This window comes from Calonectris borealis, chromosome Z, assembly GCF_964195595.1.
Source record: "Calonectris borealis chromosome Z, bCalBor7.hap1.2, whole genome shotgun sequence".
Taxonomy (NCBI): Eukaryota; Metazoa; Chordata; class Aves; order Procellariiformes; family Procellariidae; genus Calonectris; species Calonectris borealis.
The window spans coordinates 39,563,590-39,589,049 of NC_134352.1; the positions used below are offsets into that span (position 1 = coordinate 39,563,590).

A 25,460-nucleotide genomic window follows, 5' to 3' on the forward strand; every position below is an offset into this window, starting at 1 on the left:
AGATTTTGGAGTTGCGATTGTTATATGAAGATTTATCCAAATGTCTTACAAACAGTTTTGTCTCCATGTTTCATTCACATTAGTAGTAGTAGTAGTAGTAGTAGTAGTAGTAGTAGTAGTAGTAGTAGTATCTGGTTATTCAGTCAGAGCTGTGCTGAATTTTTGATTAACAGAGAAAATTATTTGGGGGGATTTTCAGAGAAACTTCCCAAAGAAATACAGTATGCAGTGAAACTTTCACTGCTTAGCACTGAGCTGGTTTGAGTGAATTTATAAAGTTAGTGGATTATGGAAAGGAAGATACTTTCCTTTGGCCTTCTTCCTGGGACACAGTTGTGCTCTGAACCAGGGGTGGGAATTTGCCAGCTGGTAATTTTCCTATGCCTTCTTTTCATGTTCTTGGATTTTATCAATGCCTATTGGGCTTCACTCCAAATATTGATTTGTTTTATTCTAGGGGGTAACTAATTGTTGAGGTATGTGTGAAAAATGTATTTTAATTTAAGAGAAACTTCTCCTGAATAAATCCTAGAGAAATTCATTCCTATGTAAAGTGCTATACAGGACTTAAGCTGTTTATAGGGAATTGAATGATACAGGGATAACCGCATGTATACAAGCAGATGTATCCATGCTTGATCTCTGTGCACAGCTGAAATTGTTAGCTTTCATCCCTGTGAAGCCTGCATTGTGAGGCTTTTTATTTGTGGAATCCACCATGTTATTTTATCATTAGTCATATTGTTGTAGAATATTTTCATTTGGAAAACATGGAAAAGACATCACTGACTCAAATGAGGTGCACATATTTAAACTCATCAGAGAACATTCAATCATCTGTATTTGCTGGATAACCAAAACCTGCAGGATATTTTACAGTGTGCTTAGGATGTAGCATAGTGTAGGTCACCTCAAATTTACTCATACCCCAAACAGATTAAATAGATAATCACAGTTAGGTGTTTTTATGTTCCTTAGTGAACTGATAAACACTAAATAACCTATCCAGTGCAAACATTTGAGGTAGCACACTCCAGTGTGTTACTTAAGAGATTGGAGGGTGCTTTATCTCTTTGGAGCAAGGATCTGTTTACTAGCTAGTGAAGTAGAGATGGCAGCCAGCCTAGCAAAGAGACATCTGGATATTCAAGGAAACAGAGCAAGGATTATTTTAGTTATGAAGAGTGGTCAGCTCAAGGAGGGACTAGAAGGCAACGTGGGAGGAAAAATTAAGTCTTTCTGGATCCCTAGGAGACTTTGAAGATGAGTTTGCCTGTAAGAGCTAATGAAGCACTTGAAGAGGGGCACCACAGCCTGTTCATTGACAGAGGAGCTCTCTCCAGATGGTGTTTTCTGTGACAAATAGTCCCAAACATGCAAGCCTTGAAATTATGTGCTGAAAGTCTGAAATAGTAACTATGCTTTATAAGGATTGAACAGCAAGGTAGTTGAGTAAAAAAGTGAGAGACAAGGAGAAATCTTTCTGATTAGTGTTAGTTGTCTGACTGTGTGGGCTCTCACTTTTTCATAGAAAGAAATTTTACAAACTTTTTTTTCCCTTCTGCCTTAATTAAAAGTAAATTTAATGTGATTTAAAGTACCTGGATAAGAACAAGACATTCTTTATCTATGTGTGTAGTTTGGAATGCTCTAACAGGTATGTTAGAATCCAAAACACTTCTTCCAAAGCATTCAAAAGGTAATAGTGTGTGACTCTACTCCAGCTGAAGGGGCAGGTGGAAAAATGGCACCAAAAAGGAAAGAGAAGTATGTTCCAGCAAAACATAATAATTGAGAAGGTACTGTAGCATGCAGTGACATGCAATGATGAATGCAAGCTTAAGCTTCAAGATTTGTAAGCAATGTGTAATGTTTCTGCTGTAAATACTTGTACATAATTTTTTTTTTTAAATTTTAGTTGTACCCATATATAATTTATTATAGATAAATACCAAAGATATATGGAGATATTGTCTCTATCTAAAATTTCGCATGCTCAGAGCACTTTTCTTTTTCAGGAAATTAGTAAGTCTGCACAAGCATTCCTTTGAAATACAAAGACCTATATATTTCTATATGTAACAGGCTTTTCTAGTGGATCTTCCTAAATCTTTTTTTTAGGTTTTCATTGCATCTGTTTAATGAGGTGAGTTTTCATCATGCATGCCAGTGAAATTGACAGTTTATTACATTGTCTACTATGCATGATGATATCAGATCTCTCAAAAAAAGTATCACTGCTTGCAGTCTACGCATGTCCATGTATTCTAAAAAACTCATAACATCAGTTTATTCATTGTTGGCTTTCGCAAATTATAAGGTGATTAACAAACTTGTCGGTGAAAAGGAGTAGTATTTGGACTTCGATGAAGTGATAGTGATAGTTTTTAATGGCAGCAACATACCTTCATAAAGATTTGGATATGATGTATAAAGACAAACTAGAGTAATAGTAAATGGGTTTGAGTCTAGTACAGGATTTCAGGGTGGGCTTTAGTATTCAGATCAATTGAACTTAAAACTTCCACTAATAATCTGAAGGGGGAAATGACATATTAATTAGAAATCTATGATAAAAGCACTTCTAATATTATATACTTGCATAACTCTTAATCATGTGATGTATTGCTGCATAAGACTTTGATTAAAAGAATTGCATTCCATGTCAATGCATTAAAAACTGGCTCAATGCCAATCTCAAAATATGTGGCTGTAAATAAGGTGATATCAATAGATTGAGCTTTGGTTAGAAGGATGCGTCAGAGGCAGGTACTTCATCCAGTCCTATTTTGTCAATGACATATTCTAGGATAAAAATGACATAATAATTACAGATCATGTAAATAATAATAAAAATTTAAAAAAAGACAGGTAGCTAGTCATTAGAGGATGAATTGTCTATTTACATATTCACAATACAAAACAACCGTTTCTTGTTGAGATAAATGTAGATTGGGTAGTGTGGGTGTACATTTGGGATCTACCAAATCAGGTTATGTCCATTAAATGGGAAAGTAGCCCAAGAAATACTGACCTAAGAAATGCTTAAGAGATCATTAGGTAAAACTTCTTCAAAATGAGACTTGTGTAATGCCACAGGCAAAGGTTTGACAAATACAGTATATGAAAGTAGTTGAACAAAGGAAATAATGACTAAAAGTTGGGAATCAGTTTGCTTTCAGCACACAGCACTGACCTCTGCTACCGATTTCTGTGCTGGTAGCTTCCCTTCAAGAAAGATATGCAAATGCTGACTGTTCAAAGTAAGCCTGCAAAGTGATGCAGGGGCTGGAAAATAAGGCTCACAGAATAAGAATTTGTCTTACTAAAGAATTGGAGAGGTGACTTGATCACCATCTGTACAAACTTGCACTTGAAATAATATAACTGATCGTGAAGACAGGAGATTTTTCCTTTATATGGAGACAAGATAACAAGATCCAAAGGCTTCCAGCTGAAGCTAGACTTACGATCTTATCTTTAAAATCTTATCTCTGAAAAAAGATACTATTTCCTAGCAGTAATGATATTTAAATTTATAAAATTATGAAGAAAAAGGTGAATTTACAACACTGTAAAATACAATTACACTATGTGTGTATATATATATATGAATTATTGGTTTTCTGTTCTGTTTCTGGGAAAATTTTTATAGTCTGTAAGTGGAGTCAATTTGGTATTGATCTTTTTAATCCTGAAATTAATAAGTGTATGCACTTTCTTGTTTCCTCTTTTCCTACAGTGCCATAACAAGGATTTTATCTGTACTGCTCTCAGCATTCTTAGACCTCTTGAGTTTAATTGCTTGGGCCAGATGCTTTCAAGCAGAGCAGAGCTAGCACTCTGCCTTCGGTGGTTATGGCCAGGGGCCAGAATACTAACTAATTAGTTTCCCTCCTGTCTTTGACCAAAGCATCAATGGAAGTCACTAGTGCTGTGCCTAGTATTGCTTCACCTTGGAGCTTCCCTCTTGGTTTTTATCTTTCATCCAAATGAATTGCTCTTAAATTATATCTCTGTGATACCTACCAGAAGAGTTTTGATGTTATTGTTCCTTCCTCTGAAGCCTCAGCTTTGGGAATTGTCCTGGTTTTGGCTGGGACAGAGTTAAATTTCTTCCTAGTGCTGTGTTTTGGGTTTAGTATGAGAAGAATGTTGATAACACACTGATGTTTTCAGTTGTTGCTAAGTACCCTGCTAGTCAAGGACAGCTTCCATGCTACCAAGCGCAGAGGCTGGGAGGAGGGAAGACAGCCAGGACAGCCAGCCCAGCTGGCCAATGAGGTATTCCATACCATGTGACGTCATGCTCAGTATATGAATGGTAGGCGTGATCCAGGAAGTAGTGATTGCTACTTGGTTATCGGTCAGCGCGGGTGGTGAGCAATTGCATTGTGCATCACTCATTTTGTATATTCTATCATTATTATTATTACTATTATTTTCCCTTTTGTGTTCTGTTAAACTGTCTTTATCTCAACCCATGGATTTTTCTCACTCTTACCCTTCCGATTCTCTCCCCATCCCACTGGGAGGGCGGGGGGAGTGAGCGAGCAGCTGCGTGGTATTTGGCTGCCTGCCAGGTTAAACCACGACAGGAATGGAAGCAAGTGCTTTGTAGTTGAAAAGATAACCAGAGTTGTTGAAATCTCATTAAACAATTGCAAGTGATATTGTCAGAGATGCTTTAAAAATTATCTTACTTTAGTTGAGATGCAATGGCTGACGACGATTGTCTCAAATCCAATGTGATGCACAATGACCCAGCTGCATTGGTCTCCTAATCAATAATTGTATTTCTGGGGCTTGTGTACAGGAAGTTACTTGTGAACTCTTATACTTGTCTTGAAAGGAGGCATTTTGCTATGCTGATATAGTGATAGTAATACAAAATTAAATATTGATAAAAGTAGTAAAATCGTGAGACTTTTACAGCTTGGACAATCTTACCTATAATAATTTTCCCCTAAACACCATTCCTTCTCCTTCCCCTCACTCTGTTTAACAGCAAGTAGAGTTTTGTCATGCAAGTATAACATACAACCAGATCTATAGATGGGAAAGAGTATTAGTAACATGTTTCCAGTGAGTGGTTTATTAATTTATTTTTACTAAAAATATAATATTATATATAAATATAGAATTATATATAATATCATGTTTGTTGCAGTAAAAAGTTGGCTGGGAGTCAGTGGTGGAGCATAGCTGTAAGACTGGAGCAGAAAGTGAAGTCGAGGGGATTCAGTGTTGCAATGTTTTGTCTGTGGGCGGAATCTTGCAGACTCGGACAAATACTACCCATTTGTAAGGGTCTCCTTAGAGAGACTGCATAAAGCGATTAACATCCAGGAAAAGACAGTTCATAAAGTTTTGGTTCTAAGATGAATCTTACACATGTAATTTCCTTTTATCTGAAAAGCTTTAGTTAAAGTAATTTCAAATATCTTTTTTTTTAAAAAAACATTTGTGAAATTCTGTTTTTATTTATATTACTGTTAGAGTGGGTAGTATCTTTCCAAACATGAAGAACTTTTTATCTGTGATTTGTTTAAGATTACTTTGTGTAACATGATTATAAAGATAGCTGTCTCTGTGACAGTTGATGGGATTTACATGAATATGACTTTCCTTCTGTTAATTTCATTGCCAGAGTCCTGGATTGAATTTTTATTTTATTTTTTCATGCACTGAATTATATTGCTTATTTCTCTCTGAAACACTTTGGTATAAATTTTGCCTTGAATAAAAACGAAGTGTTCTTTTCTAACTTCAAGTACAGGAAGTTTGTTTCTTGGGTGAAATGTAATCCAATGGAAAACCCCTACCTTTGAGCAAAGTTTGATTTAATAAAATAAAAATTAAAACTATAATGGGAACAAATAAAGAAACAAACTCTTCCCCCTTCTGTGTGAATTCTGTCTGCATCTGCTAGTTTATGAGAAAAAAAAAACCAAACAATTTCTATATTCTTTTTTTAATAAGACATTTGAAATAGTCTGACTTTTGGTAAAAATTCTTTTATTGATCTCAAGAAAAATTTTACTAAACTCTGTTTATGCTATGTTTATGTTATCCCAGCTGAAAAGAAAAAGAAGTATATAATGAAATAGTCCAAATTTTAAAGAAAATTATGAGATAGCACAGAGACAGTGAAAATTTAATAATCCAATGAGAAAGGACATTTCATGCTGTTACAAAATTAGTTTTCAGATATTGCACACCTACATGGGAAAAAATGAATGCTGATAATAAAAGTGATCTGTTCTTGATCAGTATGAAATATTTTACTTCTAAATTATAAGTAACTTTTTTTAGTTCCCTTATTATATATAAAACCTGTTTTGTTCTCTCTAAAAAGCTTGCCATTTTACTACCACACATGCTTAAGATACTTTCAGCTTACATTATAAATTGCATTAGTCTTTCACTGCTTTTCATAGAATGAACCCATTATACTTACTGAGTTAAATTTTTGCTCATAAGATCATTCTTATTAACATTTAATATATTACTACCTTTTAATATGAAAAACTTTTTCTATGTTGCCAAGATCCCCACCAAAACTCAGTGGCAATAAAAACCACAGTAACAGTTCTTTCAATAGTAGAATTATTAAGTAAACAATATTAATTTGAGTTTATACAACTAAACAAGGGCCCATAAGATTCCACAAATGTCAGATTCTGCTGATGTTTTAGAGTGTGTTTTACTTAATCCTGCCACTTTTGACTCTTGTTTGATAAGAAAAATGCCTTTGAGTAAAAAATAAACAAGATACTTGTCTATCTAGTAGAAGGTATGCCCCTCTGTTTTCTTGATTTGCTATGAAGTACACCTTGAACAAGCTGATCTAAAAGCATTACTGCATCATATTTGGTTAATTAAGAAATTTTGCTATACATCTTTAAAGTGAATAAGAGTAGCCTAACAGAAAATGACCCATTCCATTGTTGACTCTTGGCTGATTCTGGGTGCTAAAAAGAAGAAAGTCTTTCATTTCATTTTGTTAATACTATTAGAAGATTTCCCTGATTTTTCCTGCTCCTTTTTCCTAAACTATGGAGCAAAAGTGGCTCATGAAGTCAGATAAAAATAAAAAGTATAAATAAATAAATAAGTGAAAACCTATGGAAAGCATAATTCCCAGATATAAGAACCATGCGAGTTTATTGCAAGGTATGAATCTTTGCAAATGTCTGTGTTTGGAAACCGAATTTTATATCTATCTTTCCAGTCCTTTATCATTAAATTGTAATCCAGCTAACTATAGTCTTTATTTTCTTCTTTCTGGTCTGGCTTTTAAGTTCACTATGTCACTGTCTAAGTTCAATCAGAAAAAGACTTTCATGCCCCTAGACAACAACAAGGTGGTCAGTGAGCACAGAGGAAACTCACTTCCTGTTCTTGATCCCTCCTTGGCATGAAATAACTACAACTGTGAAATGGGGATGGCTCCTTGAAAGGAAGGAATTGCTTGTTTTTTGTTAAGGTAAACATCACATGCCTGGTGTGAATAATATATTAGGAACAACTGAATACTAAGTGTCAGAATTCTGTGCTGAATCTGTGTGAACCACAGTTTGCAAGGCTAACAATTTTATCAGAAAACTAGAAGATTTTGTTTCAAATTCAAAAAAAGTATCAGCCCTGCCATGAAGTTTATCTTCTTGATAAATCATTCTTTACATTCACTGAGAAACTGTTACTAAAGCCTAAACTTTTTTTTTTTATCTTGGGAAATCAGCTCCCTTTCTTCTCCTTCCACCCTCCTCCAGGAAATAGCTGAAATCTGTTGATGAAAACTCATGTTTGAAAAAAAAAAAAAAAAAATCATCCTGGGCCAATCACCAATGAAATTTGAACTTGAAGGGTTAACATTTTTCAAAGTAGTAAGCAGCTGAAAATGGCTAGAAAATCTCAGCAAAGCAAAGCACTGTGAGCTTCTATGGTTTCTATATGCAGTTCAAATGGAATATGTGGAAATGTCTAAAAATATTCCACAAAATGAACTGAAGCGTGGAAAAAGGTAACACTAGTGGCTCAGAACTGCTTCAAGGAGCTCAGAGAGGCATCCATGAAACAGTGCAACTTTTCTAGTTAGTTGTTTTTAAACTTTTAGCTACAAACAGGCAGCAGTAGACCTAAGATGAAGAAGTGCTTAGGATCTCTGGTCAGGAAACAAGTGCAAGGGAAAGCATATAGCAGCAGCAATCACAGGCCAGTTTTACATTAAGTGACATTGCATATTGTGTAGCTAGCAGGCCTGAAACTAACCTGATCTAATTGTCTGTAAATCTATCAACTTGACTTCTCCTCATTATTCTTATCCTCACTGATGAAGAGTTCACCATAATCAGGATCAACGTAATGGTCAATACCTCTCAGCAAAAGAAGGAGAAGGGCACATCTCTTTTTATCTATGTCACATGAATCTCATTAAATTCAATGACTCTTTTGAAACTAATTACAAGCCGGCATGTGGACTGAAGAATAAATTACCACAATTAACATATTTAAAGGTTTTATTAAGTAAAGGGAGACGTGCTCACTCCTGGGGAAAAATAAATATCTTCTGTTGAAAACAGTAGATGGACTCAAGGATATTTGGTCTTCACAGGAATAGAAAAAGGAATGCTTTGAAGTCCACATGCCTGAATCATAGATTTAATAAATATCTATTGGAGGGTAGTTTATGTGGCACCTTTTTTGAGGTTTTAGCAAGTACTAATCCTGTTGATACAATATGACATCTCTTATTTTTAAAAGCCTCAGTCCTTTTCATAAAGTTTTTCATCACAGATATTCATTTATTCAAATCTGAATGTATTAATGGCAGCAAAGTTGATCCTTCTTAAGCATTGCAGCTTTACTTGCATGGGAAAAATGAACATTAATAAACTTCTTAGAGACTCCCAGAGTTATTATTTCTTCTATTCTGTTCCACTAAGACTGCATTTCCAGTTGTCCCTAGCTAGTCTAATTCTCTGATGATTAGGTGTTTGTTTTTCCCTAACTGAGGAAAGATTGCTAAACTTTCTTTGATTTGTTTTTGTTGTTGTTGTTTTGTTTTATTTTCATGTGTCTTACTGGAACAGATTTTTTTTGTTAACATTAAAATGTTTATTACTGTGCTCATTAGGCACTCTGTATCTTCTTTGAATCCTTGATAAAGCTGAAGAACTTAACAGGTTTTTAGGGAAGTCAATCATTATAATCTTTTTTCCTTCTTTGCTACCTATGTCCTGCTTTACCAGAAGTTCAATAGTTTATTAAGAAATTAGTAGTTCTTTTTTGTTGAGAAAGTTTTGAGCAAACTACATTTTAAGGAAAAAAGTTATACAATATAATAGCTGGAATTAATTTCATTAAAAAGTTAAATAAGTGAAATTGTAATATGTTAATTTGTGTATGTTCTTGTGTTGGGATGTTTTAATTCGAATTAAGATATGTCTTGAATAAAGTGAATGTCTCAATGTAATACATGTACTTTTTAGATAATTATGAACAGAATCCTTATTGCATGTCAACTTGTAGCACTGGACTCTGATATTTGCTTATTCCAAGTAAATTTGCACTCAAATTGAAATGCGTGAAAATCTGTCCATTTATATTATGGACTAAGCTGAAAATTTAGAAGACAAAGAGCAGCCTGACTATTACATTCAAACTAAAATCAGTACCATATATTGTTGATGTTGCAAAAGAAAAAAGAAGGTTTATGCCTGTAAATGGCATTGTGGTTTTTTCACTACATGGAAATGAAAATATACACTTATGCATCCTGAAGAAATAAATCTCAGGTTGTCCAAGTATTTTACTATTTTTATTACTATTTTTATTTTTATTTTAGGAAGATGCTGCTTTAGTCGAAGGCACGAAATTTATTTGATCAACCATATCAGAGTTATAAACATAACTGTGATAACTGCGTTACTACACGATATCCTATTTGAACTCCATCTGTTGTAGATCATATGGCATGATCTATGTAAATTATGGTACCACTGTATGAATAATTTCTTAGTTTACTCTGAATTTGCATAATGAGATAGTATTTGAAACTGGAAAAGAAATGATAGGCATACTTTGTACACGCAACACTTACAGTTTTATTCCTATAAAATGACTCAGTTGCTTCATAAATTTGTTTAAAGCTGCACTGGAATTATGGTATATGGAAAGGCATGCCTTATATAACTTGATTAACTTTTTTCATTTAGTGATGAAACAGGTAATGTATTTTTATTTATATATCCTTCCCTCCATTTGCACATTCTTGTTTTTTTTTTTTTTACCAGTTGCACTTCGGTGTTTCACCTCTTATTCCCAGAGTAATGCCTTTCTGTCCCATTGAATACTACTCATTTCAGACACTGTTTTTTAAATAGCTACTGATACAGCTCATGGCAGTATACTGCATTAGGCAACCCTAGCATTTCACAATTATTCCTCACTCTTCTCATTGTACAGATGCTGTACAATGTCTCTGTAGGCCTGAGTTTGATATTATTCTCCAAAAGGTCTCTACATCAACATCACACAATTAAATACATATTCTTTCCTTCACAAAGCCTTATTTGATACCAGATTTTTTAGCGTATTACAGAAACCTATGGTTTGTTTACATTTTTGGTATCCTTAGCTATTGTTTAAAAAAAAAAACAGATTTATCACAAAAATCTAATAAAAATTATATGATGCATAGCTTTTAACTAAAATTCTTTGTTTTAAAACTCATATTAGAACAGACTACTTAAGTATTCATTTAGCTTGGAGAAGCTATGTGAAATATCCCTAGAAAGCCCTAGATCACCTTCAGCAGTGAGATCTGTTTGTTGTACAGAGGAAGGGTGTCCAAGAGAAATGAAGAGCTGACCAGTAGCATGTGGGAAAACACTGAGTTCAGTGTCCCATTGTGTAGTATGTCTTCCATTGTAGGTGAAACCACATAGAATTGTCATCTTGTACAGATTATGTTTTCATTTGCTTTTATTAAATTTGAGAAACAAGTCGATAATGACCATCTGATTCCTGCCAATTTCTACAAAGTGTTTTGGATTTAATTCTGTAATTCTTACTAAATTTTGAGTTACATTGCACACTGTAAGCTGCAACAAGAACATGTTTTAAGCAACATGTGCTAAGCAATAAAAAATAAGTTGATATAAAGTTATTTTCCTGAAATAAAGCATAGCAGCTGTTGTAAAATGTAGAATTTCTCAGGGTAGATCTATTTGTGATACATTGCTTATTTCTCTTTAATCATTATTGTGTAAAGGCAACAAAAATGTCTTGCACTGTTAGATTTTGGATAACATCTTGTGTATATTCAACTGTTTATGTACCTTTCTATTATAAATTGACATTGACATAAATTATTATAGGATAAATACTATATAAGTGCTCAATGAGTTCTTCTGGGAATATCTCAAAGCAATATATGAGTTTCACAGAAATATGTGTATTAGACCATCTAGGCAGAATAGTGCAGTACCGTTGATTCCTTTCTAACGTACATTAGGAGGAAAAAGGTCACAAGTATAGTCAGCAGAAGCAAATAATACAAAGGCAGCTGTCTCATCCATCCAATGGAAATGTTTTTTTTTCCTTCTGAATTAAAAAGTTTCAAAGACTCAGAGAGACCCAGGGATGATGTAAAAATAGTGTATCTGCTGTTGTTTATCTGCTAGTGCTTGTAAGTATTAATCACATAGTCTTATTCCTGGTGATTCATTTCATGACACAAGCCACCCTTCACCACAAGAGCAAAGTTAAAAATATGAGGTATATGAAAGTGATGAGACGTTCTACTGCGTCCAGCTCTGGAGTTCTGAGTACAGGAAAGACATAGACCTGTTGGAGCAGGCCCAGAGGAGGGCCACAAAAATGATCAGAGGGATGCAACGCCTCTCCTGTGAAGAACGGCTGAGAGAGTTGAGGTTGTTCAGCCTGGAGAATATAAGGCTCCGGGGAGATCTTATTGGAGCCTTTCAATACTTAAAGGGGGCTTAAAAGAAAGATGGGAACAAACTTTTTAGTAGGGTCTGTTGCGATAGGACAAGGGGTAATGGTTTTAAACTGAAAGAGGGTAGGTTCAGATGAGATGTAAGGAAGAAATTTTTTTACAATTAGGGTGGTGAAACACTAGAACAGGTTGCCCAGAGATGTGGTAGATGGCCCATCCCTGGAAACAGTCAAGGTCAGGTTGGACGGGGCTCTTAAGAGGAGCGGCTGAGGGAACTGGGGTTGTTTAGCCTGGAGAAGAGGAGGCTGAGGGGAAACCTCATCACTCTCTATAACTACCTGAAAGGAGGTTGTAGCGAGGTAGGTGTTGGTCTCTTTTCCCAAGTAACTAGCGATAGGATGAGAGGAAATGGCCTCAAGTTGCGCCAAGGGAGGTTTAGGCTGGACATTAGGAGAAATTTCTTTACTGAAAGAATGGTCAGGCCTTGGAACAGGCTGCCCAGGGAAGTGGTTGAGTCCCCATCCCTGGAAGTATTTAAAAGATGTGTAGATGAGGCACTTAGGGACATGGTGTAGTGGATATGGTGATGTTGGGTTGACGGTTGGACTCGATGATCTTAGAGGTCTTTTCCAACCTTAATGATTCTATGATTCTATAATTCTATGATCTAGTTGAAGATGTCCCTGCTCGTTGCAGGGGGGGTTGGACTAGATGACCTTTAAAGGTCCCATCCAACCCAAACAATTCTGTGATTCTGTTATTCTATGATTCTAGATTATGTACATAGATTTGGGGGAAAATGCCTTCCTATTCTCTCCTCTTAATTTTCATCTTGGTATCTAGGCTTACAATGTAGGCTCTGACAGTAGAATAAGTATCAGTGGCGCTTGCAGCGCTTCTTGCGTCAGCAGTGTAAGTAGCTTTCTGTGTGAAACACAGCAGCATCATACTCTTCTCTTTCTGGTGTAGTTTACGACTAGTAAGTTCTTTTTATTTTCTGTGCTGTAAAGAAACCTTTCACTAATGAGATCCTTTTCTAAGACTTATCAGTGTCATGCATTTGCTCATAAGATGAAAGCTTGTTTCCCTTCATTTTTTTTCTTCTGTGCTTACCAGTTGGACAATTTTTCCCAAGTACCACAACCTCTTTCACCATTATAAATCTAATCTGTGGATAATGAAGTGAAAAATGAGCTTGTGGTTAGACAAGAAGGAGTAGTTTTAAAATTTTGCAGTTTGTATTAATAGAAGACTAGAGCAGGAAATAAACTTATGAAAGTAAATAATAATTTTATTTTTTTCCTTTCACATGAGTGAGGTACTCTGAATTTGGTAGAAGTACGGTATATGTAAGCTTAACAAGAGCAATTAATATATCCTCTTTTTTGTAGTGACTGGATATTATTTATGGGATTTGAGAGAACTTCTAACTGTAACAGTCATGGTCAGTATCAGGCCTTCTTTTTAGGAAGAGTTTTGCTTAAAGAACCAGATGAATAAACTTTAAAAAAAATATATTTTTTGAAGGTGATCAAAAAATCCCCATGAGACATTCATATAAAAGTCTTGCTCTTAATTAGAAATATCCATAATTATTCAACAAAACCACTTAATTATCACCGAGTCAGGAAAAGATTTTGTATTAATTAATATTCATGATTTTGATGGTGGAAATCTGGTAGACAAACAGAAGGGTTAGAAGAAGAAGGACTCTCCTGTGACTTGTCACTTATCAGTTGCAACCAGAGAATGTGTTCGTCCTAAAAAACCCGATTTCATAAAGAATAATAGTTTACATAATTTCCTTTCACTTTCTAAACAACAGATGTCAGCACAGTATAGCTAAGGAAAGACTTGCTTACACTTCTTCTAGTGTTTTAAAGTCAGTCTTCTTTCAGCTAAAACTAGAACAGATATTGATTCTCAATTTATATTTTTCAAATTTAAATGGAGAATGAACACATGCCCTGTATAGTAATTGAGCTGGAGAAGCATTTAACATCCAAAGTATTGATTAGCATTTGCTTACTTATGCACCATTGATTGTGAACTGCAGTTAAGTCTTCTTTTTCTGAAACACTCAGGTTTCATTCTGTGTGATGTTAGGACTTGCATACTAATAACCGTGCAATAATGATTTTGTGCTGTGTCTTTATCAAACACGCATACGATTGGCAAAGCAAAAGATTCTCCTTTTTGTCATTCTTACAGTGCTTAAAAGGGATGAGATTATTTTTTATTCCATTTGGTTCGGGGTTTTTTTTGAAGAAATAGCTGTATTTAAAGTGATTGCACATTAAATGTGATTTCACACACCTGTGCTGGCATCAGGTCTAAAGAAAATAAAGAGCATGTCTGAGGCTGTAGCTTCATGCTACGATGAGAACTAGAAGATGTCAGTTGCTATCCATTTAAATGATAGTGAGTGAACTGTGAACCATTTATCAGTATGATCTCAGAAGTTAGGTTAAAAGTGGGCAAGTACAGCCAGTTGAAGAACGTAATAACTTATATCGTGGTAGTCTCATGAAATATTGGGGGGGGGAAGTACTGCCCAGTAGTGGTACTTTTACATATAATACAGCAAGAGGAAATATTTAGAGATGTGTCGATCTCAGATACAAGGTTGATTCAGATATTTTTCTAGTGTTGTCTTTGGTTAAGTTCCAGTAAGTGGTATTCATTGTATTAATCTGAACGTGATATTTTTCACTGGCAGATAATTGTGATGATCAGTTGGTGTCTGCTTTGCCTCAGTCATCATTCAGCAGTTCATCAGAGCTGTCTAGCAGCCACAGCCCTGGATTTGCAAGGCTTAATCGAAGAGAGGGTGAGTGCATTTTATTGGTTGATTGATGTTATTTTTTTACAAGTTTTTTTTAAGCATTTTTTTGTAGTTGTGCACAATATTGAAATGATACATAGTGAGCATATTCTGGGTTATTGGAGCTGGAGAGAGTTACGTTTGGTGTTTTAAGGAGAATGGGAAGGTAAAATAGTCTCAAAGCATTCACTTTACCATGTACACAAAGTTTTTTCATGGTAAAATTATACATTCAGACCCTTGTGAATGTTTTACTAATTTTAGTGTAAAGGATTCATCCTGACTTAAACCAAAATCTCCATGTGATTTTCCAGCATAAAATGTAGACAGCTTTGGACATATATTTGTGCCTACTCCTAAAACAAAATTTAAATTAATTTTGTTTCTTAACAAGGCAATAATAACATAAATAATCTCTTTTCTCTTAGAGGACAAATAGAAGAAGTGCAAACATATGAATGTCATTTATGTCATTCCGTAAGGAAATAAGGGTAAATGCAGATTCCATTTGGAAACACAGGACCAGATATTCAGGAAATATTTTTGAGAAACTTTTTTCTCTTTTTTCTTGGCAATTTAAAATCTTGATTATTGTAATTTTAGTTCTTCACTGAGACTAGTATTTTATTATGCTTATTCACTGACACTGTGGCAAACTACGTAACTGGCATATGGTCCAAATTTTTACTAAAGTGAAGGAAACTGCCTGTGAGGTTATTATTTGTGTTACCCCTCTACATAAATCTTCTGAAAGCTCTGTACCATTTCTAATTTTCTTGATACAGTAATTAAACATACATTTTCAGTCTTTTTGGTCAATTTTGTTAAATGCAATTAAACTTTGATAGCATTGTTATTTTTGTCTTTTCTGACATGCAACAAAAAGGTTTAAACAATTGGGTATATGTCAAAAGGTCTGGAGATTACCCATTTTAGCTGAAGTTTAGTGGTAACTCAAATCTATATTTTGTGTCAAGGATACTGTAGGAATGATGAATTTCTTTTAATTACTATAAACATGTTTTCTATACTTAATGATAACAGTCTTATACTTTCTGTGTGAAGGACATCTGTTCCGAAGCTTTTTGACAGTATCTGTTAGATTATATAAAATCTGTCAGAAAAAAAGTATTTAAACTGTCAAGACATATCACATTAGATTTTGTGCTGTTTGTGGCCTATTTGTAACAAGTAATTATGTTAAAAAATACATATAAGTACATTGAACATTAAAAAGATAAAAATTAACTTTTAAATACTGAGAAATCTCAGTTATCAGCCTCATTAGGCAAGTATACCGGAACTCAGTCATTCCTGTCAATAACATACTTAAGGCAATTTTTCCCCTTTTTTTCCACAGCAAGGTTCTTGGTCTTAACCTCACAGTGCTAATGCTAAGGAGGAATAAATATCTTTAGGAAGGATTTATTAAAATGTGGCAATACGGTGTTATTGGTAAACAAAATCCCACTTGTTGACATACCTAAAAATAATACTCCGTTTTAAAATTATGGCTTTAAAAACAGCTAACATCCAGGCTGAAATGAAATCAGCTTAGATATCCAAGAGCATAGGTAACTGTTTCAAATCATCTTTGTGGTGTTTGTAAACGAACCATGATCCACGTAATGTAAGTTCAGGGAAGTTAGAAGCTCAACTTCCCACCCATTGGTAAGGTGTCTGAAAACATAAGCACACAGTGGCTTGAGCTGCTATACGGGCTTATGGAAGAACAAGCTTCTATGGATACTGACTTCTGTTTAATTATTACCCATGAGGAAGCAAGAAAGAAACTGACTCAAAGGTGCAGTCCTGGGAGACCTCGCTGAAATATTGTGTCTTAGGTCACAATCTAATCTTAATAATTCAGCTTTAGTACAATAAGAACCATGCTGGTTATTTAGAGCCATTCAAATACATCTAGTTCCCCTATAATATAATTAAATATTATTATATTTTATATCAATGTATATAATTGATAAGTATGTAAATTAAATATTAAGAATACTTTGCACTGCCAAAAACATTTCCATTCTTGGATTGCCATGATTTACTGGAACATTTGCTATGTACTGATAGACAGAAACTCTATAGTGAAGAAGGAATATCGCAATCTATTTCATTATCTTAGTGTACAAATTTGATAAGCATGAACTTCTGCTTTGAATGAATTTGTGATATTAAAGAATATTATATATTGTGGAAGGACTTGCCTAAATTTGAAGTAATATGTGCTCTTAGAATCTTAGCTGACACATGAGTTGTCATCAAACAGTATATTGGTCTTCCCAAAAATGTACATTTAAAAACTTCTTCCATTTGGCTCTTTTCATGTGCTATGAAGTTGTTTGCATCATGTTAGCACGCATTTTTTAGGTATTTCCTTCACATTGCCCTATAAGTGTGTGCACACATTAGAAATGCTCATAACTTTACATCTGGTATCTTTCCATCTCATGTATGTACAAAGCGGCAGGTTTCCTAATTAGAAAATTGCTAGCTCTCTGCCTTCTCATTCCATGTACCTCAGGTTCACGGTACTCAACAGGATACAGATTTGAATGTCTTACTCATTTGTCATGTTCAAATATTTTGTTGGTTTAATAACTGATGACCAGACTGTTTGATTAGGTACCTTTTGGTTCATTCAGACATAATTCTATAGAATTGTGTAGATGAGGTAAGAAGAAAAATTTCTTCAGTCTTCAATAAATTGATCTTAAATAAATTAGTTTTAACTTATATTTTCTTTTTTTCAGTGAGAGTAGAGACTCACTATGGAACAAGGAATACCTTTTCTGTACTGAACCTGTATTTAACTCTTTTAAAACTTGACTATATTTGTAGGTGTGTATACATGAAAGTTTTATTTGGATGGAACAAGGCAAGTCATTATACATACATGGTTATAAATAAATGGGTTTAATCACACAAGAAATTATTGTTAAACTATATAGACTGGAACTGTTAAACTATACAGACTAGGAGAATATGACTTGGATTGCTCTGTTGTCAGTGATCTCATGGAAGCAATAAACACATCATTACAGTTTCAAAATAAACTGTCTGATAATTGTAAGTGGGTTTGCCTTTACTATAGGTAGTTCTCTACTTTGAATAAAAACAAATCATTCAGCCAAAGTTAGTATTTGGGAGTGATTGTGACCTTCTAACATTCAATTTAGACAAGCAGATTATGGTTCTAGTCCAATAATATACGTGGTCCTTAAAATGCCAATATTAGGGAAAATTTAACACAATTTAGACAGGAAGAAATACCGTGTTTTTATACAGATTACTTAGGATTCAAACTGCTGTCATTCATCAGTAAAGAAATAAAACAAATATGCAGATAAACCTACACTGTTTCAGTTGGCAAAGAAAAGGTAGAAATTAGCAGGAAATTTATCAGGAATGTGGGAAGTTGTAGTGGAGGAGAGAGTAGTTCTTTAACCATATAGCTTTGTGTTTACTAAATGTAGAAAATGAATAGGAAAAATTAAAGGGATTGAGGAGAGAATGCATAGTTTTAACAAAAGTACAGTATGGAGTTTAAATAAAATATAATAAAAATGGTGACAGCAGAGACATATTAGTAAAATAACTAACTGCAATTATGTTTCAGCTCTCTGTAAAGGAAAAGGATAATGTGGTTGAATTACATGATGACAAAAGAGTTTCTTCAGTCCATTAGCAGCTAAGGAAAGTGATAACATCTAGGAATAACTTGTTAAATGTTCTTCAAACATTTAGTTATTATTAGTGCATTGGTTTACTAAAGCTTTTCAAATACTCAATACTCAAGCATAGCCAATGAGTACTCCTGCTAACTGCTAAAGTAGTTACTTTGACATCAACTCTGCTTGCAATAATGGAAAAGTAGATAGAAGAGTCAAGTAAAAAGAATTAAGTGAAAAAAACAAACACTGATAGCAGTCAAATATGTTTAATGGAAAAATAGATCTTATAAAACCCTGATTTAATTGTTTGCGATTAGTAGACATAAATGCAGGGATTTAATATATATGGAATGTGCCTTTTGGCCTAATGTTGTATGACCTTTTTAATTTTAAATAATAGCACAATATCAATACAGTCCAAATTAAATGGATTGAGATCTAGCTGGCTGATCTCAAAAAACATTTATCATTACTGTATAAAGGTGTTTCCACAGAAGTTCAGAAGAAACTCTAAGGCCAACTCTGTTCAATACTTTTGTTGGTTATATACAAGTAAACAGAAATAATTTATGATGAAATGCATAAATGACATGAAGATTGGTGAAATGGTAAATAGTCATGGCAAAGCAATTATGCAGAGATGTGGTAATCAATTTACCTATTGAAATAAGCACTTTAACAGGCTGAGTTATAAAGTGTTTAGAAGAAAGAACAGAGGTCATACTTATCAAAAAGGAACTGTATCCTACAAAGTTGTGACTCAAATTAATTGGGGAGTTGAGCTGCATTAGCAATTCACCGTTAGCATATTCTTTAGCAAAAAGAAGTAATGAAGTTTTTGTATATGCAAACAGAAGAAAGGAGTTCTTACTGTCCATATAGCTATATACTTTACCACTGAACTGTGTTGTAAAATTCTGGATCCTGAAAGGCTTGTTGAAAAACTAGGCTGTTTTTCTATGCCGGTTCCATCACTGTGAATAGCTGATACAGAAAAATGTTTAGGGGAGATGCTTTTTTTAATATATCTTTCCACATGAGGCGAAAAGAAACAAAAGGAAAAAAAAAACAACAACAAAAATCCAAAAAGCAAACAAGAGAAGAAACAAAGACCATCCTAGTTAAGCTCTTAGATCTGCAAAAGACTTGAAAAAGCCAGGTGGGGACAGAAAGATTTAAGGATTTTTATGTCTTAAAAGTAGGTACTTGGTCCAAAGGAGAGTCCTTTTTTTTTTTCTTTTTTTTTTTTTTTGTGTAAAATATACAGGTAACACATGCTTCTTTATAGGGAGAAATGAGGCATCCCAAAAGAAGGGAGAAAATGGCCAGCATGTAAAGCATGCCTACTAGGACTAGCGATAGGAACTGTAAATACCAACATCTAATCTGGGCCATCAAGGATGTGTTTCTGTTTCCCAATAATTTTCGTGATGAGTAGTCAGCTGAAGTTTGGCACTACAGACAGTTTGCTCCGTCTGTGAATATAGAAGGTTTACTTGACATACTATCTCCCAGCCATGATCTGTGGAAGAGTCCTCTGCCAGACAGGGAGAAGGTTGTGTCATTGTTGAGTTTTGTCTGCAGTGGGATCAGTATTTCACACTGGTTGTACATACACAAATTCCTCCCATCACCATTCCAATCCCACTAGAAAAGATTTATTAATGGGACTGTGAACCATTATACCCAACAATGCGGGCCTTCTTTTGAATTAATGAACTTTTGCAACTTTACAGGTAAAAAATTCAGAAGACAGTTGATCTACAAGAGTACACATACCCATGGAAGAGCCTTGATATTTGGGCAGCTAAATGCTGACACAGATTTGGCTGTGATTTCCTTGTCCCATATTCACACACAATTACTTGATTAGAATACGACAGAAGAAAATCGAATATAGAAGTTGTTAAGTAGCCAAAAAATCTTGCTTAGAGCTCTCTCTTTCCCTGAAGTAGGAAGAAACCCATGTATTTTAATTATGCTGTCAGCTTACATTGCCAGATTTTCAGAAGCAGCCTGGAAACTTGAATGAGTTAACAGCTTCCAGATCTGTTTTTTCTCTAGTGTGTATATGGAGCTTCTTTGCGTTTTTCATTGATCTTTACCCTACCATTTCACTGAATATCAAATACACCTTATTGCACTTTTTTTAGTACAAAGAGCACTTAAAGGATAGTTTATTCAATATGGTGCTGTAAACTCCTTTTTTTTTTTTATAAAACACTATAGTTTAATCATTTTTTGAGAACTTGCACTAAGTAGGTCAAAGTGGATATCAGTATAAAAACGTATCAGTAGTTACAGAAAACATCAAGGAAACAGTTAAAGAAAAAAGAACATTTCTCACACAATAAGAAGAAAGGTCTATTTTCAGCAATTTTCTTTTTTTTTTTTTAAAAAAACAGTTTATCCTGCATAATTTAATCTAAAAATTAAAATAAATAGCAGACAAATTAAAAAACTCAACAGCAGCTACGTTTGTTAGTCACCAAAAGATAATTAGAAAGAGCTTAGTCCTTCCATTTAATTAGTATACAAATAAAATTCATTAAGGCTGATATTTTGCTTTAGTACAAGCGATAAGAAAAGTAAGGTGGAATGAAAAAGATCCAATCCGATGGTAATCATTGTGCTTGTATAAATTAATAGCAAATCTAAGTTGATCCATCTAAAATCATGGCTTAGATTTTTATGACTTACCAGACTTCAATAAGTGTGTTGGGAAAAAAGTAAAAGTGACAATCTAAATCTTTTATTTTTAAACTAATTAAAATAAGCAGTAGCTACAGTGACTTATGCATGAAAAAACAGATGATGTGTACTGCTATATTGTCAGTGAAATTCCAGTACCGTTCAGCTTCTGAGAAAGAAATCGTAGATTTTTTTTTGAACTACTGTAATAATTAGGGCTTTCAGTGAGAACATTGCCATCAATCTCTCTGCATTTAATACCATTTTACAGCTCCACTTTTTCTACAGAAAATGTTTTTAACACCTGTTTTAAACACCTTAGAGAAAATATATGGGCACATATGAACGTTGTATATGGTATTGTAGATGCACTAAAGTTTTAAGAAATTATCCAGTTTACACCAGCTTCAGTGAAGGCAGGATTTGAAGCAGTGGCATTTCATTAACATCTAAAGTTCAATTTATGCTGGTTTTGTTTTGCTTTGTTTTGGGTTTGTGTGTGTGTGTGGTGTGATTCTGCTATTGCAAAGGGTGTATGGGAGAAAGGAAGAAAGAATGAACGAATGAAGGAAAGAACAAAATAAAAAGAGAGAAAAAGAAAGAAACAGAGAAGAAAGAAAGAAAGAAAGGAAGAAAGAAAAAGAAAATTACTCCTAAGGAGAGTAAGTAAATAGGATAAAATATTTACAAATATTTTAAATATTTACAGAGTATTGTGCTTTCATGAACATTTATGAGGAGTTAGGAATATTCATACAGTTATTTCTAGAAACCGAACTCCAGCTTTGTTGTCAAAATTCATTCAACCATAACAAAGCATAATAAAAGGTTTCAACCAGACTATTTCATGTGTGAGAACATCTGTGGAATAGCAAATTCAAATTATGGTGAAATGCACAACAGAAGCAAGGAAATAAGGGTATTTATTGTTGAAATTCTTTGAGACTATTTTTCTACCTGAAATATAGCTATGGGAATAGAAAAAAGTGAGAACAATTTTTGCAAAAAGTTGCGTAGAACTACAATATTCAAATACTCTTAAAAGCAGACTTGAACGGGCTGAGAGAAAGATCAAATAAAAATTTACTTCAGAAATCAATTTTGCTACAACTCATGTATGCTATCACCATTGTAAAGTCAATATAATAAAAATAGAAATCTTGATCTATCCATATTGATGTTTTGGGTTTAGATAGTTTTAAATAATCTTAAAGACTGAATTTTATCCAAAATTTGAATCAATGTGATGCTTTTTAGAGAATCATAATAGAATTTGACTCCCAAGCCTGCTTTGCAGTAATTAATAATTTAAGATCATACCTCCTTTAATATTTTGAGGGAGGGAAAAATAGATCATAAGTGCTGACACATGTGATTTTCATCAAATTTTTCCTTGCATGTTCAAGGCAGGAGGAGGTGGTTTGGATTTTTTTTGCTGACAAATTGAAAACACTCAAAAGCATTCAGCTATTGCTAGATGGGTGAGATTTTGGACAATTTCCTAAGTTAAAAAGGGTAGGGAATTTTCCATATGATGTAATCTTGACTAATTTCAGTTGTAGTGCAAAACAAATTTGAGTATCTTAAATTCCAATTTTGTAAGAATTCTTAAATTTTTCAATTTTAAAGGAAAGTAATATAAAAATAAAAACATTCTTCCTGTCACACCCCTACAAAAAGTTCAGAGACTTTAGTTTGACAAAGGGTCTGTCTCTTGCCATCTCATTTAAAATACTTTTCCTTACCCCGTTAGTGCTCAATTTGCTGGCATACAAGATGTGCTTTTTCGTATTATGATCCTACTCATACTGCCATTGCACTGGGACAGTACTGCCATACCAGCTCAGCTGGATGGAGAGCTCAGAATTCCTAGGCTAAATAAATCTCAAAGCCCTACAAAATGTGGCATTCTTATGAATATCTTAGTCACTATTTCCCTCAGTGTCAGATAGGCAGGTAATTCAACTAAATGATATCATAACCTTTATAATATTATGTCAAATTTATTGTATTACATTCTGATCTACACCTTTAGACATCTCAAAGATGCAGAAAATCCTGTATTAAGCCACTTCAGAAAATAGTACATAAGAGTTGAAAGTAAGTTAGACACTCATGAAACATATGTCTCTGGGAAGTAACAGACTCCTCACATTAAATTGACTAATATCTAAAGTAGGACTCACTGGTGGAAAGTAACGTTGACTTGATTCTGTCTCATCTTTTTGCTGTACAAGTGAATAGAAATAAAGTATCCATTAATAGGATTTTATGTTTAAATCAAATCCAATATTAAATATAGATGTAATATGAAATAATAGCTTAAATACACAGATATGTTAGATAATGGCATTATGTATGCAAAATGCATATTTATATTTTCATTCACTTTTTAAACTTTCTGTCACAATCTGGTCCTGCTCAGGAGACAAATAACTAAGGAGAGTTGTTGAAGTGAGATTGACATTGAAATCCTATTTAGCAGTTTTGAATAAATTTAATTGGTATCCAGGCAAGCTAAAGAACAGCAGTCTCTGTCTATCAGCCATATATCCTTTTGTTTTTCTTCCAAAACAGAAATTATTTATTTTCTAGCTGAATAATTTTCAGTTACAAGCTGTTGTACTTAGGCAGAGAAATTAGTGTTAGATCGTGAAAATTAGTGTAAAATAAAACCATTACATTATATTTGCTACTATATTTTCTTCAGATTTCCAGTGAACAATAAAATCTATCCATGGTTCCTCAATCAATTTTGCTGTTGTCTGGGAGCTTGACTGATAAGCAGACAAGTAGTAATAGATTATTTAAATGTAGTGAATGGAAAGAGGGTATAACAAAGGTTTCAGCTGTACAGAGCAGTGTATAACAGTACATTAACATCCTTATCCAATGTTGGAATTAACTCCATCCATTGCTCCTGGTATAAATATCACAGAAAAACTGCTATGGTCCAGCTTTGACCAGCTAAGCTTGCAAGATGACTGTGTGGACTTGACTTTATGATTTTCTTCATCTGCAGTGGGGTTGTTCCCATAACTCCTCCCAATGACTGAAATCAGCAGAAAAAGGTCAAGGAGCTCCATCATCAGGATTATTGATGTACAAACAGAAGTGATAATGTACTTTAAGGGTTTTTTTAAGCCAGTTAAATTGACATGATGGTAGATAGTGAGGTAGAGTTAAGTAGAATTGATCTGAATGGAACCAGTAGAACTTTTTATGAAGACTTTTTTTACTCTTTTATAGAAGTAGTCTTTTTAGAGACTTGTCTGCCTACTACTTCATTTTTTTTCTGTCATTATTTAACAAAAATAAGAATTCTGTTATAAGTTTAGTAATACAAATACAATTCAGTATTATGCATTTTTATATGGTAATGTCATTTAGGAATGAATAGATTGTAATACACCTTAAAATTAATATTCATGTCATTTGCAGGATCAAAGGTATTTCCATTAGTTATTTTCTACGGTTAAATAATTTATAAGCATGTAGATACTCCACAAAGCCTTAACCTGTGTGTTCTCTTTATTTTTTCTCACCTTTTAAACAGAAGATAAAAAAGAATCTAAAATTTCCATAAATATCATGGCAAGTCAGCTGTGTTATGATTTCGTAGTTTTTACAGTCCTCCTTCAATTTTAAATATTAGGGACATAAATTGCAGTGTCATAAAGATTCTAGAAATTAAATAATTTATTCATTATGCTTTCTGTTGTTGTGGTCTCTTCCTAGTATCACATTGGTACTTGGAACCAGTTAGTACCAAATATAAACTTGGCCTTTGCTTCCTAACTTTTAAATTATAGCTCATGAACCATGTTAAATGAAAGTAAAAGGTCATCAGTAAATTAAACTGCTCAGTCTTCAGTAACTCAGGGTAAAAACATTCTCTTCCTTGATATAGTATGTGAATTTATCTAGGCCACCAGCACTACTGCTTCTTTGTTCCTCTTAAGAATTATTCACATTACAGTTTTCTGTTGTTCTGGGGTGAGTGGGGTTTTTTTTGTGTTTTTTTTTTTGTTGTTTGTTTTTTTGGGTATTATAATAAAAGAAGTATTTTTACCCACTTTATCAACATTTATTTTTTGTTGATAAACAGAAATGGTCTCTTACTTTAAAACTTCTCAGATGTAACAAAATATATGCAGTACTGAACACCCTGCAAGTGTGAGCAGTACACTACAAGTATAGTTAATACAATTTTGAAATGCAGATGGAATTTTAAGTAGATAATTAGTGTTATTGATCAGGCATTGATTTAAAAACATCCACAACTGAGATCTCCAATGTC

At 33.8% G+C, this 25,460-nt stretch overlaps 1 protein-coding gene across 1 annotated transcript in view; it reads left to right on the forward strand.

Annotated features, from left to right (window-relative positions):
- Nucleotides 1-25,460, forward strand: part of CNTNAP4 (contactin associated protein family member 4) — a 263,240-nt gene that overhangs the window by 29,581 nt on the left and 208,199 nt on the right. Inside the window, exon 2 of the mRNA XM_075138182.1 lies at nucleotides 14,685-14,795. Coding sequence (XP_074994283.1) covers nucleotides 14,685-14,795 — 111 coding nt within the window. The remainder of the gene's footprint in view (nucleotides 1-14,684; nucleotides 14,796-25,460) is intronic.